Source organism: Folsomia candida, unplaced genomic scaffold (assembly GCF_002217175.1).
Source record: "Folsomia candida strain VU population unplaced genomic scaffold, ASM221717v1 Fcan01_Sc003, whole genome shotgun sequence".
NCBI classification, from domain to species: domain Eukaryota; kingdom Metazoa; phylum Arthropoda; class Collembola; order Entomobryomorpha; family Isotomidae; genus Folsomia; species Folsomia candida.
Genome location: NW_019091195.1, coordinates 2399565 through 2414322, shown reverse-complemented (window position 1 = coordinate 2414322; position 14758 = coordinate 2399565). Strand labels below are relative to the sequence as shown.

Sequence of the window (14758 nt, the reverse complement as noted above, 5' to 3'; positions counted from 1 at the left end):
TTTGTGTACCGATTTGCAGAGGATTGAGCCTACTACCAATATTCACGCTTGGATAACAGAAAATGATTTAATTGAGGTCGAGTTGACACAATTAGAACTACAATTTTTCCTGGGAAATGAGGACAAGTTGTTTTCTCGAGAATTTCCTGGAATGCATATTGATATGGACCAAGATATTGGAACTCTTGTGGGACTTTCGAATAAATTGGTGCTCGTCGAGTCGGAAAATAAAGCCGATGGTATCGAACCTGCAAGAAAGGTAGTCATTCCTCACGGATATTTAACCGTCTCAGATTGCACTACACTCCATCAAATGGTCACAGTCGACCTTGGCAACTTGCGAAGTCCAGCGTTCTTTGTTTACACAATGGACCACTACAAAAAGATGCTGCAAGGTGTGGCGAGTCAATCCTCGTGGTTGTATCTTGCGGCTCTTCACGGTACAACGTCCTCCCCACTCACTGATCCCTTCACCGGTGTGACAGGAACTGAAATGGCGTTCCAAATACTCGAATCCGCTCGAGTATGGTCGTGCCAACCTTACGACGAAGAATGCTACGCTATTCTCAAAATGATATCTGAATTGTCTCCGATTAGAGGATATTATCCCACGCATTTAAAATGTCAACAGAAAATCACTTGGCCACCTGGTCTGCCGTCAACTTGTGCACACGAGGGATTTTCCATCATTGTTGACCGTTTGATTGAAGACTCTCAAAAATTGACACAGCTCTTTTCAGAGGGTGGAAAAATTACCAGGGACATTACCACTGACCCATTTCTCACTTATCGGCATTATTGGAGACAATATCCGCTGGATAATTCTGTTCTTCACATTCATACGCTCTCCAGCCCTCCATCCCCAGTGACTTACGAACGACGAACCCTGCTGGATAACAAGGACTTCGTCAGTGCAAATGTAAGGGAGCTAAGTTATCTCTGCCAACATTGGCATTCTTACGTTGGCTCTTCGGTCAAGCTACCACGAGAGCTATTAATTTACGGCGAAAAATTGACGGGGTATGTCTGGGCCATGCCTAAGAATAGAAATGGAAGTTTTGAGATCCCAAATTTTGTCAAATGCCTGGCACAATTTGATGATTTACGCAATTCCTGGATGGATCTCTATCAACTAGCAATTTTAGTAGGGCAAAATGAAGTATTGCGACCATGGTGGTCTGTGATTCTTACATCTCTGGTATTTGTTGGCGCTGATATGGAACACATCAGAATTTTGCAACATATTGCTGTGCATTTCGAAAGTTTTCAAGTGCTTCAGCCCCCAGCAATCGAATCGTATGAAAATCCAAGCAGCAAGTTTTCTATTACAGAAGTAACAAAGATTCTGGAAGGAAATCCGATTGCTTTTCAAGGACATGGATATACCACATACAGGGAAAAACAAGAGGCTGAGAAAACTTATGAAAACGAACTATCATCTGAAATTTCTAGAATTTCGTTGGATGTAGAAGCCCAGTGGATACCTCGGCACACAAGTAGCATAAGCATACAAAGGTCATACGGATCTAAAGTAAACCTTGGTGTCGCCGAGGATGAAATAAATCTCCTAATCAAGAAATGGTATAACAATTCAAAATTGGATGAATTTCTTGAGAAATTTGAAACTATAATGCAATCAACAATTCAAAACAACCCAGTTCAAAACCAATTGATATTCTCAAGGTTTGCGAAACTTTCCAACGTGACCGAAATGCCTCCTTTTCGCCCTGATACCTTGGATTTAGCTTCGATAATCAATCGATCTTCAATTTTGCTCCAACTGGATACCAAAATGGAAGCATTAATCTATGACCAAGTGGGCTCGGACTCCATGGACTACAGTGCCAAGCATTTTACGTCAACCAAAGATTTTTCTAAGCAGCTCCAAGTTATCAAAATTCAGTCAAGATCGATATGGAAAAAACTTGGAACTGTATTGAGCAGCTCATTATTCGGCATCGACTCGCTTATTGCTGCTGGACTTTTCCCACGACTTGTTCCTTCTACTATTCTCCCAATACTTTTGTGGAAAAATGTTCCTCCCTCAACCGAAAAATCTTGGGGAGTGAAACTGCAGAAGATTCAGGATATGGTGGGAGCTTTGTGCGTTTATTGGACCCTTGAGCAGAAGATGATACGATGCGTCAACTTTATGAAGGCAGGTCCATCCATGGAAGTTTCTCTGCAAAGGGAGGAAGAAACCAAAGGTCTCAAATCATGGTGTCCTCGGAAAAACTCAGAATGGCTATTACTCGAGTTGGAGCTGAACATGACCATAAGGCCAATTCAAGTGAAGGTTCGTTATGTTGCTTTTCTCAATTTTTCCAACATTCTGAACGTAAAATGTACGTGTGGAAAATGCCAAAGAATAACTGATCACAGTTCCTAAATATTATAAGAATAAGTAATATTAAACAATTTTACACTGCAGCTCAGTCTGATCCTTGAATCATTCTTGACCAAATATACTTCGTAAAGTTATTTTAAAAATACATTTTTTGACGGTTTTAGAAATTTCTGACAAAAGTAATTTGATCTTTTTACTATGCGTCAAAGACAGTGCAAATCACTGGCCATAATAATTGGCTCGTAATGTTATTAGCTTAAATAGCATCACTTTTTTTGGAAATTTTTAAAATTGTAATGCATTAATCTTTTTATTGGTATATGTCTAAAAAGAATTAAGAATGTATAGTATGCTTATTGTGGAGCATAATAATCACGTAAAATTTATACTCATGCGATAAACCATGATTATATGTAAGCGTTGAGTTGAGGTGAAATAATTGTAAAATACTAAATAAACACGCTTTTCTACAGGTTGCAAGACAAATGTTGAATCCTTCGACCGCTTCGAACAGCGTCCTGCAGTTGAATATGGGTGAGGGGAAAACGTCACTCATCGTCCCCATGTTGGCAGCTTCCATTGCAAATGGTCAACAAATCTGTCGCGTGACTGTCATCAAGTCCATTTTTGAGACCAATGTAAATTCCTTAAGACACACGCTGGGTGGACTCCTAAATAGAAGAATATACGTAGTTCCATGTCGCCGAGATGTTGATTTTGACCTCAGCCTCACAGCTGCTATCAAATCTGCTTACGTTGAGTGCATGCAACAGCAAGGGGTCGTCGTCACTCTACCCGAATACCGCCTCTCGTTTCAGCTAAAGGGCTACGAATTTGCAAGAAAAGGTAACACCCAATTGGCTTCCGCTATAGTAGACCTGCAAAAATTATTGGACACCAATTCGCGAGATATCCTTGATGAATCTGACGATATTCTGTCAGTCAAATATCAGCTAATTTATACCGTGGGCAGTCAAGTTACAATTGGCGGTGGTAATCTCCGCTGGGAAGTTATTCAGAATCTACTTAAACGCCTCCCCAAAATTATCCTCAGTCTTTTTAATGAGTTTGGCAATTCAGCTATCGAGTATTTTGAGGAAGATATTGCCAACTCATCCATATTTCCATTTTGTCTACTGAGATCTGACGTGTATCCAGAATTGATTGGCTAATGACTTCATAAATGGAAATGTAATTGGATTTGCAGAGCTTCAGCCTCATGAAAAACCGCTCATTAAAGCCTTTCTGACCGACAATAGAATAACAATTAAGGATATTCAACGTGTTATGAGCTTTCCATGCGTTAAAGATACCGAGAAGCAGGCAATACTTTTAATTTTGGCTGGTTATCTACGATTTGGGGTTCTCGAATCTGCTCTGCAAAAACGCTGGAGAGTAAACTATGGCGTCAATCCGAAAGGTCATCGAAAACTCGCCGTTCCATTTAAAGCGAAAGATGTAGCAAGTGAAAGGACCGAGTTTGGCCATCCAGACATGGCCATAATTCTGACACAAATTAGTTACTACTACTCCGGCCTCTCTGATTCTCAATTAATGGAATGTTTCGACTACCTAAAATCCAAATTCCATATTAATCCTACATCAGAATATGAGCGATACAGCACGTTCCTCCCAACAAAATCCACGCCTCGGTCCAAAATTATAATGGAATAAACTTGGAAGACCATGAACAACGAACTAAACATCTCTTCCCAATTCTGAAAAAATCAATGGCAGTCATTGATTTCTGGTTGGCAAAATTTGTCTATCCCAAAGAATCAAAGCAGTTTGAGGGGAAAATGACTTGCACTTCGTGGGACCTAGTGTCTGAAAATAAGAAACGATTGACAACAGGATTTTCGGGCACAAATGACTCACAAAATTTACTCCCAGCCTTAATTTCCCAAAACGATCTTCCTCAGTTGGAGAATACAAATCGAGAGCTAGAAACAATTCTCACAAGGCCCGAAATGCTTTACAGACATTTTCCAAGCGACAAAAAGATTACATCCAAACATATCTTGGAACAACTACGAGACTCTGGAATAAAAGTTCTGCTGGATTGTGGGGCTCTCATGCTGCAACTGAATAATGATCAAGTTGCATTTGCGTGGCTCGAAATTGACCCCGCTCTCGAAGCAGTCGTATTTTTCAACATGAAAAACGTTCTCACCGTGAAGAATAAAGATGGAAATGATTGTCCTTTTGAACTCTCTCCATTCCGAGAAAGACTCGACGTCTGTGGAATTTACTTGGATGACGAACACACACGAGGAACAGATTTAAAATTACCTCAAGGATTTCGAGCAGCCGTTACGATTGGAAGTGGACTGACGAGAGACAAAATGGTGCAAGCTTGCATGAGAATGAGAATGTTGGGGCGTGGCCATTTTGTAACATTTTGGGCATCGAATGAAGTCCATAGCAAAATCAAGTCTCTTTCCGAGTCTGAGAACATTGGAGGACAAGAGGTTCTGAACTGGGTTCAAAGCAACAGCAAGAAATTTGAGGAGGACGGAATGATCTATTGGACTAATTCTGCAGTGAATTATTGCAAAAAACGAGGTGCAGAATTTATCTTTACAGGATTTTCAGGTAATTAAATATTGTCGTTATTCTAAAAAAAATCAGTCTGTTACGTTCTTGTTTCAAGTCTCGTATGTACATCCTGATTACTTGTCTTTTTTTATGTGTGTAGGCGAAGAAGAGACCAAGTTCCGCCAACTTGGAGAACAGTGTTCAGAGGCTGAAATAGTGAGCTTAATCGACACATATTGTCATGCCAGAAACGAATCCCCGTTCATCGAAATTTTTCCAATGTGGTTCAAAGCGGCCAAGTCTGACCTCACTAAAATATCATCACCCGCTGATACTGACCACCAATTAAAAACGAATTTCGATGCAATAGAGAAATTGTGCAGGGATCGGATTCATAAGATAATTCCGAACAAACTTCACTTTTCTCAACGCTTAGACGAAGAACAAGAAAGGGAATTGGAAAAGGAGATTGAGCAAGAGAGCGAGAGACAATTACCAGGAAGAGCGAACCCTTATGAACCCACGGTTTCAAACGCGTTGGTTCAAACATTATGCAAAGGGCAAATAGTAGAGGACTTGGACCACTTCGACATTGCTGAGGTCTTCAGCTGCACCACTGTAAAGGACAAATTACAACCTGAGTGCTGGGGAGATTGGGTGTTTTGCACTGGAGATTTTCAAAAAACCGTGATACGTGAATCTGCACGGGACACAACCACAGGCTTTCTTCGTCCCGTCAACTGGATTGTCAAATTGGGAGGAAACTCGTCCAACACGGCCATACTTTTAGCAATCAGTCCGTTTGAAGCAAATGAGCTCATATCGCATTTCCAAGAAGGAAATACGTTCAAAGCCACGTTACACCAATACAACGCGAGGATTTTGTCAAATCAAAGCATTCTGATTGATAATCCACGGTTAACGTTGCCGTCATCCAATTCCACACATGATCCTTGGGATGCCTTGCTGCCTCCCCTGTCCTTATGTGGAGGGACTTTGTACTTTGGTACGCCTGAAGAAGAAGACGCTTTCGCTAATTGGATTGGCATAATTCCTCGCCCAAGAGATGGCTATTTACAGAAACGGTTTAACGAAGACCTTATCCATCCCAAAAACGGATTCGTGCTCCCAGCCAATAGAAACTTCGAGCGGTGTCCAATTTCAATTTCCGCTTTTCAATCGGACCCTGGAAGTCTTGTCGCAGACATTTGCAGAATTCGAAATCCTCACTTTCCGAAATATTCTCATGTAGCTAACATCATCTTGAATGGAAAGAAAAGCCTTCTTCCACCAGGTGACAAAATCAAACTTTAAACCTTTTAACGGTGGTTACTAAATATTTTTTTATTTACAATTTCTGGCCTCTAGGTGCTGAAGCTGCCGAATGCTAACTGAATAAGGGGAAATAATTGCTTATGCATTTGAGTATTTCAATAAATATGGTTGATAAGTCTTTCTTTTCACTTTGTGAAATCTAATTTATTTATTTTAGTTAAGTTCGTTTGACTATTTGAGGACTTATTTTTCAAGAAACTTTACGGTCCATTTAGAACTCCAAGCTTTAAAATTTTGCATTGTCGTTCTATTTATTTAACTATAATTTGTAGAAACATTCAGTTTTACCTGGTGAATAAAATTTAGAACATAAAATTTACGTATTTATGCATTTTGCTATTGGTAGGTCAATAATATGTACATAAATGAAAATTGGAAGCGGATACATATTTGAATTTGTATTTTGGTGTGTTCAGTCATAAAAGAGTTTACTATTTCTAGAAACGTGTAGTACCAGAGACTTAAGCCTTACAGAAGGACTCCCCTGTAATTGTATCAGAATTAATGTATGCGCTCATAAACCGATCTTAACAAAGTGATAAAGACAAATACATAAGTCATTTTAGTCACCTGTATTTCCCTGTATCCAGGTTAGAAAGCGAACAATCTTCGAGTACACTCCTGGCTGATCTGCTTGACCACAACTGATTCCTTGACTAGTTACGCCTATCGCAGTCCAGCGTCCTGTAGTGGTATTCTTGTAGTCAATGCTGCCTCCAGAGTCCCCTGATTACCAAATAGTTTTCATACACCAAAATCTTAACTGCGATAAGATAATTAAGCTAGTCATGGAGTGCATCTTTATGTACCTTGACAAGTGTCTCTACCAGGGTAATAGGTGCAGATCATATTGTTTGTTATGGTAATGTGGGTCCCAGCATATTTATCAGCGCATGGCTGTGTTTCAAGGACCGGGATCTCAACTTTTTTCAGGGTTGGAGATATTCCACCACCAAAATACTGAGCTGAAAAAACCACCAGATTTTTCACATTGTATATGATTTTCTTACTCTGTTGATCAATTACTTACTCCCCCAACCGGATGCCGTCACCTTTTTATGATAAATTATTTTATTTATTAACGATTAATTAATTTAACATGTAAATGAGCCCCGGACTGCATATCTGCTCCCAGCACCAAGCTCTAACAAGCTCACCAGTTTGCCATTGAAATCCGTGTTGATGTAGTTCCAAGGAAGACATACTGGCCCCACCTGACCAAATCCATTACTTAAAATCTCATTGGTACTTAAATGTATGCATGCAAATATAACCACCAAAACTGACATTAGAGTTGTAGACAAGTGGGGTTTGAAGTCGCAAAAGCGATATGTCTGAATCCTGTGTTTGGTCGTTGTACATCGTATTTTGGACCACATAGTCCACGGGAATAAGTTGGTTCTGCGTATCCGTCGAACTGCTCAGGTCGTAATCGCCAGCATTTACATAAATTGTGTCTCCAGGTTCCACTGAATTGGTACAATGTGCCTGGAAAAATGAGAATTTTATCGAATACATATTGCATTACATATTCCTTTAGAAGTCCAAGTATTACGGCTGTAAGGACAAAGTTATTCGAAATGATTGTCCCTCCGCAAAAGACTCCCAACTTCACAGAGTAGAGAGAAACCCTCCAAGGAAATTCACCGATGGCACTATTAGATCCTCCCACTATGCGAGACATCTGTCGTATATTTATACACGTGTTACTTTTTAAATTGCACATTTCAACAATTTTTATCAGTATTGTGCTTATTTGGCTAACCCCACTATTGCTCTGCCCACAATTGCAACTAGGTTGGACTTTCTCCACCACGGTGATAGTACATTGGAATCTGTAGGGCTGTGATGACGTGGGGTTTGAACTATCAGAGTGAAAACCAATCGCAAAACGGTTAGCGGATGAAGTTCTTGTCCACGATCCTTGACCGCAGAAAAATTCTTGGTCTCTATTTTCAAGGGAAATTATAATTTCATTCATACATATTCAGTAGCAACAAACGAAGTAACAAGATTTGTTAGTCAGCTTTTCTGATGTGTAATTTGTGTAATGCAATGATAATTAGTGAACAAGATTAAACAAACTTGAAGGTCGAGTCTCCTGATGGCGAAAGAAATAGAACGTCGTAAACACAATTGGTGGAGGCCTCCACGTTGAACTCGTTGCAGGAAATGGTCATCTGGGTGTCAATGGGGGAGGTGATTGTGTACCTACATTCCGTATTGGGAGGATAAGATGATGGATATCCTGGAGATTGAAGCGTCGCACTTTGTCCGGCGGACTTGAACTCGTGGTAAATGTCACATCCTGCAGTCTGGGCATTAGCGATGCCTAAAAGTGACCAGCCACCCAGAAGTAAAAAAGGTATCCACATTCCCTTTTCTTATTGGCCCTTTGGGTGTATTTCAACGTATTTCGATCGGATCGGCGGATAGAGAAATGCTTTCGATTACTGCGACCTGATGACAAGTAGACCTCTGATGAGTTCAGGGATGAGCGAATTCGACGCAGACATGTTGTTGTCGAACACCGCATTATTATTATTATCAGTCACGGCTCACCTTTGACTGTAATTTATTGGCGTTGGAATTTACTGGAATTATTGAATGCAATTCGTATTAATCAGGCAATTATATGCTCGCCACACTACTGGCAGATGTGGCATTCAATTCTTTATCGTCGTCATACTCGAGTATTTATGGCATTTTATTTGACATTGGATTGACGCTTTTTATTATTTCGTATGAATTAATTTATACTAAATATTGTCGGCACTCATTGTGCTGTCGTCTCAATGGTGGTGCTTGTTACAGTTTTTTTTGAAGCCACAATTAATATTTTTCCTATAATTTACGCAATCTCTAAAGTACTTCCATTCCAAACTTGATCTGTTGACTTAACAGAATGGGAAATTTATTGCATGGAACGGTTTAAATGTTTTTCAGTTTATGGAATATTTTAGATATTGCAGAAATTCATTGTTTAGATTTAGACTATTTACTTGCTTTTTATTTGCGATTAGGTAACAATTAATTACAAATGTTGTTAGTAAGGTTGAATTGGTGGCATTTGTCCGGGTTGTTGTTGATTGTTGAGCAGAGCAACATGAGCCATGTCCAAACCGACTGCGCCTAAATACGACCCCAAACCTCCTCCCACCGCTCCCAGCAGCCCTCCCGTTATGATTCCCATCAACGGCCCGACAACAACCTGGGAGAAAAATGCGCCTGCTCCGACACCAGCCAACGCACCTACTACCATTCCCGGTGGCCCGGCTAAAGACATTCCAGCTAATCCTAAAGTTTGACAAAAACAACATGCGTATGAAAGTTTAAAAACTGATACTACAAACAAGAATAGTAAAAAAAGAGTAAAAATAATAATCGTAACCTGCAGCGACACCCCCAAGTCCACCACCCACCAAAGCGCTCGTCCCTTCCGCCACTGTTGCCCCCAAGGACCCACCAATCCCCGCTCCCAAGTTTCCACCGACCGCTCCTCCGAAAGCAGCAATCCCATTTCTCGAATCCGTCTGCAAAACTCCAGCAGCACCTCCTGCACAATAACAGCAAAGCAATTATTTCATTTCACTATATTTCCACCAATTTTAATGTTACTTGTCTCACCCAGTGTGCCGCCTAATGCCCCAATGACCTTTCCCGTGTCGCTTCCCATGGCAGCTCCTATTGCGCCTCCTATTCCACCTCCGACCAACCCACCCAACAATGCACTGCTTCCATCAAATTCTTGCCTTTGTACCTCGGCCCTCGGCCTGAGATAGATCACGTTGGACCACGCCACCGAAAACAATGCCTCCAAAATGGCCAGCAGAAGGTACACCGATTTCTGGAAGATTATTTTAATGTTTAACGTATTTAATGTTGTAAACTCTAAACTACTTTCAAGTTGAGGTTACGTTCTTACCGTTTTAAAGAACATGATAATTCTGCGATTTTATGTGAATGTTTAAGAGGAACACTGATCACTGATCCGTCCTTGAAGAAATCTTTGAGTATATTGCAGCCCATTTTGAAAAATCTTGTGAATTTATTGGACGAAGGTAAAAAGGTACAAATATTCGGGCTTTTACTTTCCTGCATGGACATGGTGGTCGAATGACATAACAAGATTCATGCATGAATATGGGTCAGGTTCATTTTTCTCATAATCAGTCAAGGACGGTGTATGCAAGAGACTTGAGGTAAAAGTTACAGGTGAAGGTGAAGGCCAGGTGAGATTTTCAAGTTTAGGTATTTGACATTCAAGGACGGGTCCTTATTGTTATGAAGGCCTCTTGCTGCACAACCACAAAATATGATATTTACAATCAATTCAGTTGTATGTATTTACAACGTTTGAACACAAATGAACGTTTTTGCATATACAAAATTGAAATCATTTTATTTACAATGTTATGTATGTTTGACACATATTTTAAGATTTTACATATGCAGAGTTGATCAGTTTAATTGTGTACAACGAAAGGCTCGGATTATTTCAATGATAAGTGCCACATTGATTTTCACGACCCACTCCTGAACGAATTATTATATTAATTATAAATTTGGAGATAAATGCAGGGTACATGCAGGATACAGGGCATATAGTGCTCTATTTTTGGGTAATGATTCAGCAGACGTTTTGTCACCAAAGGAAAATAAGTCAAAAATTCATGTACGAAAAAACTATATTTAAAATAATTATATAATAAAATATCGACATTATAATTTCATTTATGCTAATTCTGGATTCTCAATAAATAAAATAATAAATAAATACCCGATTTAATAAAGAAATATGTATATATATATACTTTGGACAAAATCATAATAAATAATTTAAAATTTTACAAATACAAAATTTTAGCAATTAATAAAATTGGCAACATGGTTGTAACAAATTGACCTCCATAAATATTTCCACTATTTCCACAAATGTTCGGAAAGTCAGGATTCGTACCGGATTCCAAGTTATCAAGCCAGTTACCCCAAACATTCCCCCATTTGGCTGGGTTAGCATTTGGATCACGGAATCGAGGCATTGGCGTCAGCGCGGTGGCATTTTGCGCGGCCAACTTTTCTTTCAATAGCTCCAAAATATCGGGATAATTATCCGCCACGTTCCGCTGTTCGCATGGGTCTGCCTCCAAGTTGAAAAGACACGGCCCGCTGTAAGGGTCGCAGGTAACTTGTCTCTGCTCCATGGTGGGATTGCACCCAACTTCGGCCCCCCTCTGCATTTCTGCCAGCTTGGTCTCGTTCATAACGAAGCCAGCCGACGCCAATGCTTGACCCGCCATGCTGTTCATGATTTCGGGAATTAGGTCGTGGACGGATCTGAACTCACTCCTGCCTGTCGGACCGTACCATCCGTCCCAAACTCCACCCCCGAGGTCGTTGGTGGATATGTTGCCTGATGACAAGGAAACTTATCAAATATTATGAACCACGCACAATTTTATTGACGACCCACCTTGAATTAATTTCCATTCGTTGTGTCGGATGGCTGAGTTGTTGTAAATGTCGTCAATGTTGTAAAGCAGTTCTTTACGAGGGGATGCAGTCCCATCAGTAAAAGTCTTCCATAAACTTACACCGTCGATATTGTGGAACTTTGAAGGATTGCATCCTATTTAATATGCAAATTTAGTATTTATCATTGATAGAACATTTACATATTTGAACAGTTTCGAAAACTGTACATTACCTGCAGCTTCATAAATGGTTGGAAGCCAATCTTGTGCGTGAAGAAGGTCGTATGAAACACGATTTTGAATGAAAGGACTCCAAATGAGGGCAGACAAGCGTGTGCCGCCTTCCCACAAAGTATTTTTGACTCCTCGCAATGGCCAGTTTGATCCGTAATTCAAGTCAAAACCGTCTGGGGCGGCTGAAATTATGATTAGCTCGACAATTATTAATATGGTAAGAATCACGAATAATTTTTTTTTCAACTCGACAAACCTCCATTATCACTTGCAAATACTATCACCGAGTTTTGCAAGAGGTTGGATTTTGCCAATGCATCGACAACGTGGCCAACAGATTCGTCCAACTTGTCCACCATTGCTGTTGATAAAAAAAATGTAATATTTTAGCACGCTAATTTTTAAGCCTTACCCTCACGCTCGGAGGAATCGAAACGGGAGTAAAATTCCAGTTTGATCCTTCTCTCTCTCGCTTTGCGTAATGCCTTGTAGTGCCTATCTCGGAACTTCGCATCGACCCTGTGGGGGGGAGTAGTCGACCTCAGGGAAATGCATCCCCCGGTCTTTAGAATTTCGTTTTCTGCGTCTGATGGTATTTTTTTCAATTTTTTTGGACTGGCGCAAGGTACACTTATGCCCCTTACCATCAAGTGAGATAATCTTATGGAGACTGGTAAGGGGCATAAGTGTACCTTGCGCCAGTCCAAAAAAATTGAAAAAAATACCATCAGACGCAGAAAACGAAATTCTAAAGACCGGGGGATGCATTTCCCTGAGGTCGACTACTCCCCCCCACAGGGTCGATGCGAAGTTCCGAGATAGGCACTACAAGGCATTACGCAAAGCGAGAGAGAGAAGGATCAAACTGGAATTTTACTCCCGTTTCGATTCCTCCGAGCGTGAGGGTAAGCCTTAAGGCGAATTGCAAATTCAGTAATCTACCTGCATATGCTCTTCTTCTCGAATCTTGAATCGTGAGGTTAAATTTGTCCACATTTTCTCTCGGAGCTTGCAATGGATCAGGTCCATTACCGTTTGCGGAGTGGGGTGCAATATGGTTTATCATGAGAAACAGCGGCTTGTCTTTTGGTTGATCTTCAATTAAGCGAACTGCTTGTTCTGTGAATAATTCTGTACTAAAATATGAGCAAAAATGTGATTCCCAGTTTATCAACTTATCATTTTTTATGAAATTCTAACATTATAGCTGAAGAACTTACTCGTATCTTCCCATGACTTGGAAATGAAGAGATAAGTTGCTTCGAAAGTCGTATCCCCATTGGCCCTAAAAGATATTAAAAATTTTTAAGTTTACATGCAAATTATAAATATCTAAATATCACATGTTTAATAATCACCCCATCGTTGGAGAAATGATCGTAATAGTCCTGCTTGCCCAACCAATAGCCAAAATGTGAATCAAACCCCCTCTGCGTGGGGGTGTACGCCTTTCGAGAGTGACCAAGATGCCATTTGCCAACGAGATGGGTCGAGTAGCCAACTTCTTTCAAGTATTCGGGGAGAATACGCTCCGTAAGTGGGAGGCCTTCTGCTGACCCACCCATAACCACGTAATGCTGCAATCCTGCAGTTTAGAAAATTTTTAATGTTCTTCGACAAATTAAATGTGTATTGTTCACGATTTTAAGTTTTAATCATTATTTTGTTCAAAATTAATTCCCAGGCAGAATATAAAAAATTTATGATTTAAGGTTTCAAAATTGAGACCTACGCAAGTGGATGGGATGCTTCCCTGTCATCACAGCCCCACGTGTTCTTTAACATACAAGAATTTTTATGAACATTAACATAATTATTCATTATTATGGGAATTGTATGATTATACGTATAACGAATCTTACGGAGTGCATAGCGGACTTCCATAATAATTGTTCAATACAATTCCCGATAATCCGAGAGCATCAATGTTTGGGCTACACAAAAAATCATAACCGTACAATCTTCAAGGCTGCAAGTTATTTAACACTTATTAATTATCTCTCACGTGGGAATTTGCGGAGAGCCATGAAAACTGAAGTCATTCCATCCCTGTAAGATTTGTGTGTTTAAAATTTATAAATTACTCCACAAAATTTTAACAGTGTCCAGTACCGCATCATCCGCCATGATGAAGATAATGTTTGGTCTTCCAGTTTTGCACATTTCATTCTCATTTTGCGCAATGACGACAACTTGTTGGAAACACTGCAGTATTAAAATCACTAAAATACACCTTAACACTGATTTCATGGAAATTTGTACCATGATTAAAATTCTTTTTTACATATGCAGCTACCCTAAAAATTACAATAAAAATGCAAATACTTTGCAATTAATAGTGTAAAAGCCCGTTCAATTTCGTAAGGAAAACAGGTTTCTTTTAATAATGGCTTGTTTGCAGCTATCAGAAATTAGAGACTGTTCTGCTGAAGGCTGCAGCTTCATGTGCGAGACAACAGCAGAAGCCCAAAATTTAATTCTCAGTGCATTTGTTTAAAGCTATACAAATTTTGTAATGAGATATGACTGCATAATACCTTTCAAATTTGTATTATGCGTATTGTATATCGATGCCACTTTCCTACTACTAGCTACATACGTCTTTACATATGTGCATGCTAACTGTGGAAAAAAATACGATACCGTATAATTATAGACCTTCAAACCTAATCACAATGCTAGACTTTATGATACGGCATAAAGGCATCATAAATATCTCAATGGGGATTAAGTTCATCCCAGATCATTGACAATCCACCCTCCGCATTCGCAATGGAATTCAGCAAAAGGTGCGAGTGGGGAATATGCATAAAGTTGTCCAGCTTTGCAA

General features: G+C 39.9%; 5 protein-coding genes across 5 annotated transcripts; 2 read left to right on the top strand and 3 right to left on the bottom strand.

Annotated features, from left to right (window-relative positions):
* Positions 1-126: 126 nt before the first annotated feature.
* LOC110845763 lies at positions 127-3933 on the top strand. Its single transcript, XM_035849562.1, has 2 exons — positions 127-2296; positions 2821-3933. The coding sequence occupies exons 1-2, from the start codon at positions 152-154 to the stop codon at positions 3517-3519; spliced, it is 2844 nt and encodes a 947-aa protein (XP_035705455.1). The 5' UTR covers positions 127-151; the 3' UTR covers positions 3520-3933.
* LOC110845762 lies at positions 3553-6338 on the top strand. Its single transcript, XM_022092261.2, has 3 exons — positions 3553-4942; positions 5046-6179; positions 6254-6338. The coding sequence occupies exons 1-3, from the start codon at positions 4078-4080 to the stop codon at positions 6274-6276; spliced, it is 2022 nt and encodes a 673-aa protein (XP_021947953.1). The 5' UTR covers positions 3553-4077; the 3' UTR covers positions 6277-6338.
* Positions 6339-6348: 10 nt separating this feature from the next.
* On the bottom strand, positions 6349-8756 carry LOC110845928 (trypsin-1). Its single transcript, XM_022092485.2, has 9 exons — positions 8306-8756; positions 7986-8169; positions 7776-7904; positions 7508-7708; positions 7378-7434; positions 7251-7272; positions 7030-7185; positions 6791-6946; positions 6349-6704 (listed from the first exon to the last, which is right to left on the bottom strand). Exons 1-9 carry the CDS (start codon positions 8593-8595, stop codon positions 6682-6684), a joined length of 1218 nt encoding a protein of 405 aa, XP_021948177.1. The 5' UTR covers positions 8596-8756; the 3' UTR covers positions 6349-6681.
* A 216-nt stretch (positions 8757-8972) lies between these two features.
* Positions 8973-10449, bottom strand: LOC110847782 (glycine-rich cell wall structural protein). Its single transcript, XM_022094777.2, has 4 exons — positions 10146-10449; positions 9848-10067; positions 9612-9776; positions 8973-9517 (listed from the first exon to the last, which is right to left on the bottom strand). The coding sequence occupies exons 1-4, from the start codon at positions 10158-10160 to the stop codon at positions 9267-9269; spliced, it is 651 nt and encodes a 216-aa protein (XP_021950469.1). The 5' UTR covers positions 10161-10449; the 3' UTR covers positions 8973-9266.
* A 154-nt stretch (positions 10450-10603) lies between these two features.
* On the bottom strand, positions 10604-14563 carry LOC110845904 (arylsulfatase B). Its single transcript, XM_022092456.2, has 11 exons — positions 14041-14563; positions 13934-13977; positions 13791-13862; positions 13661-13704; positions 13287-13513; positions 13149-13213; positions 12871-13064; positions 12185-12289; positions 11928-12110; positions 11694-11849; positions 10604-11633 (listed from the first exon to the last, which is right to left on the bottom strand). The coding sequence occupies exons 1-11, from the start codon at positions 14191-14193 to the stop codon at positions 11068-11070; spliced, it is 1809 nt and encodes a 602-aa protein (XP_021948148.1). The 5' UTR covers positions 14194-14563; the 3' UTR covers positions 10604-11067.
* Positions 14564-14758: the final 195 nt, after the last annotated feature.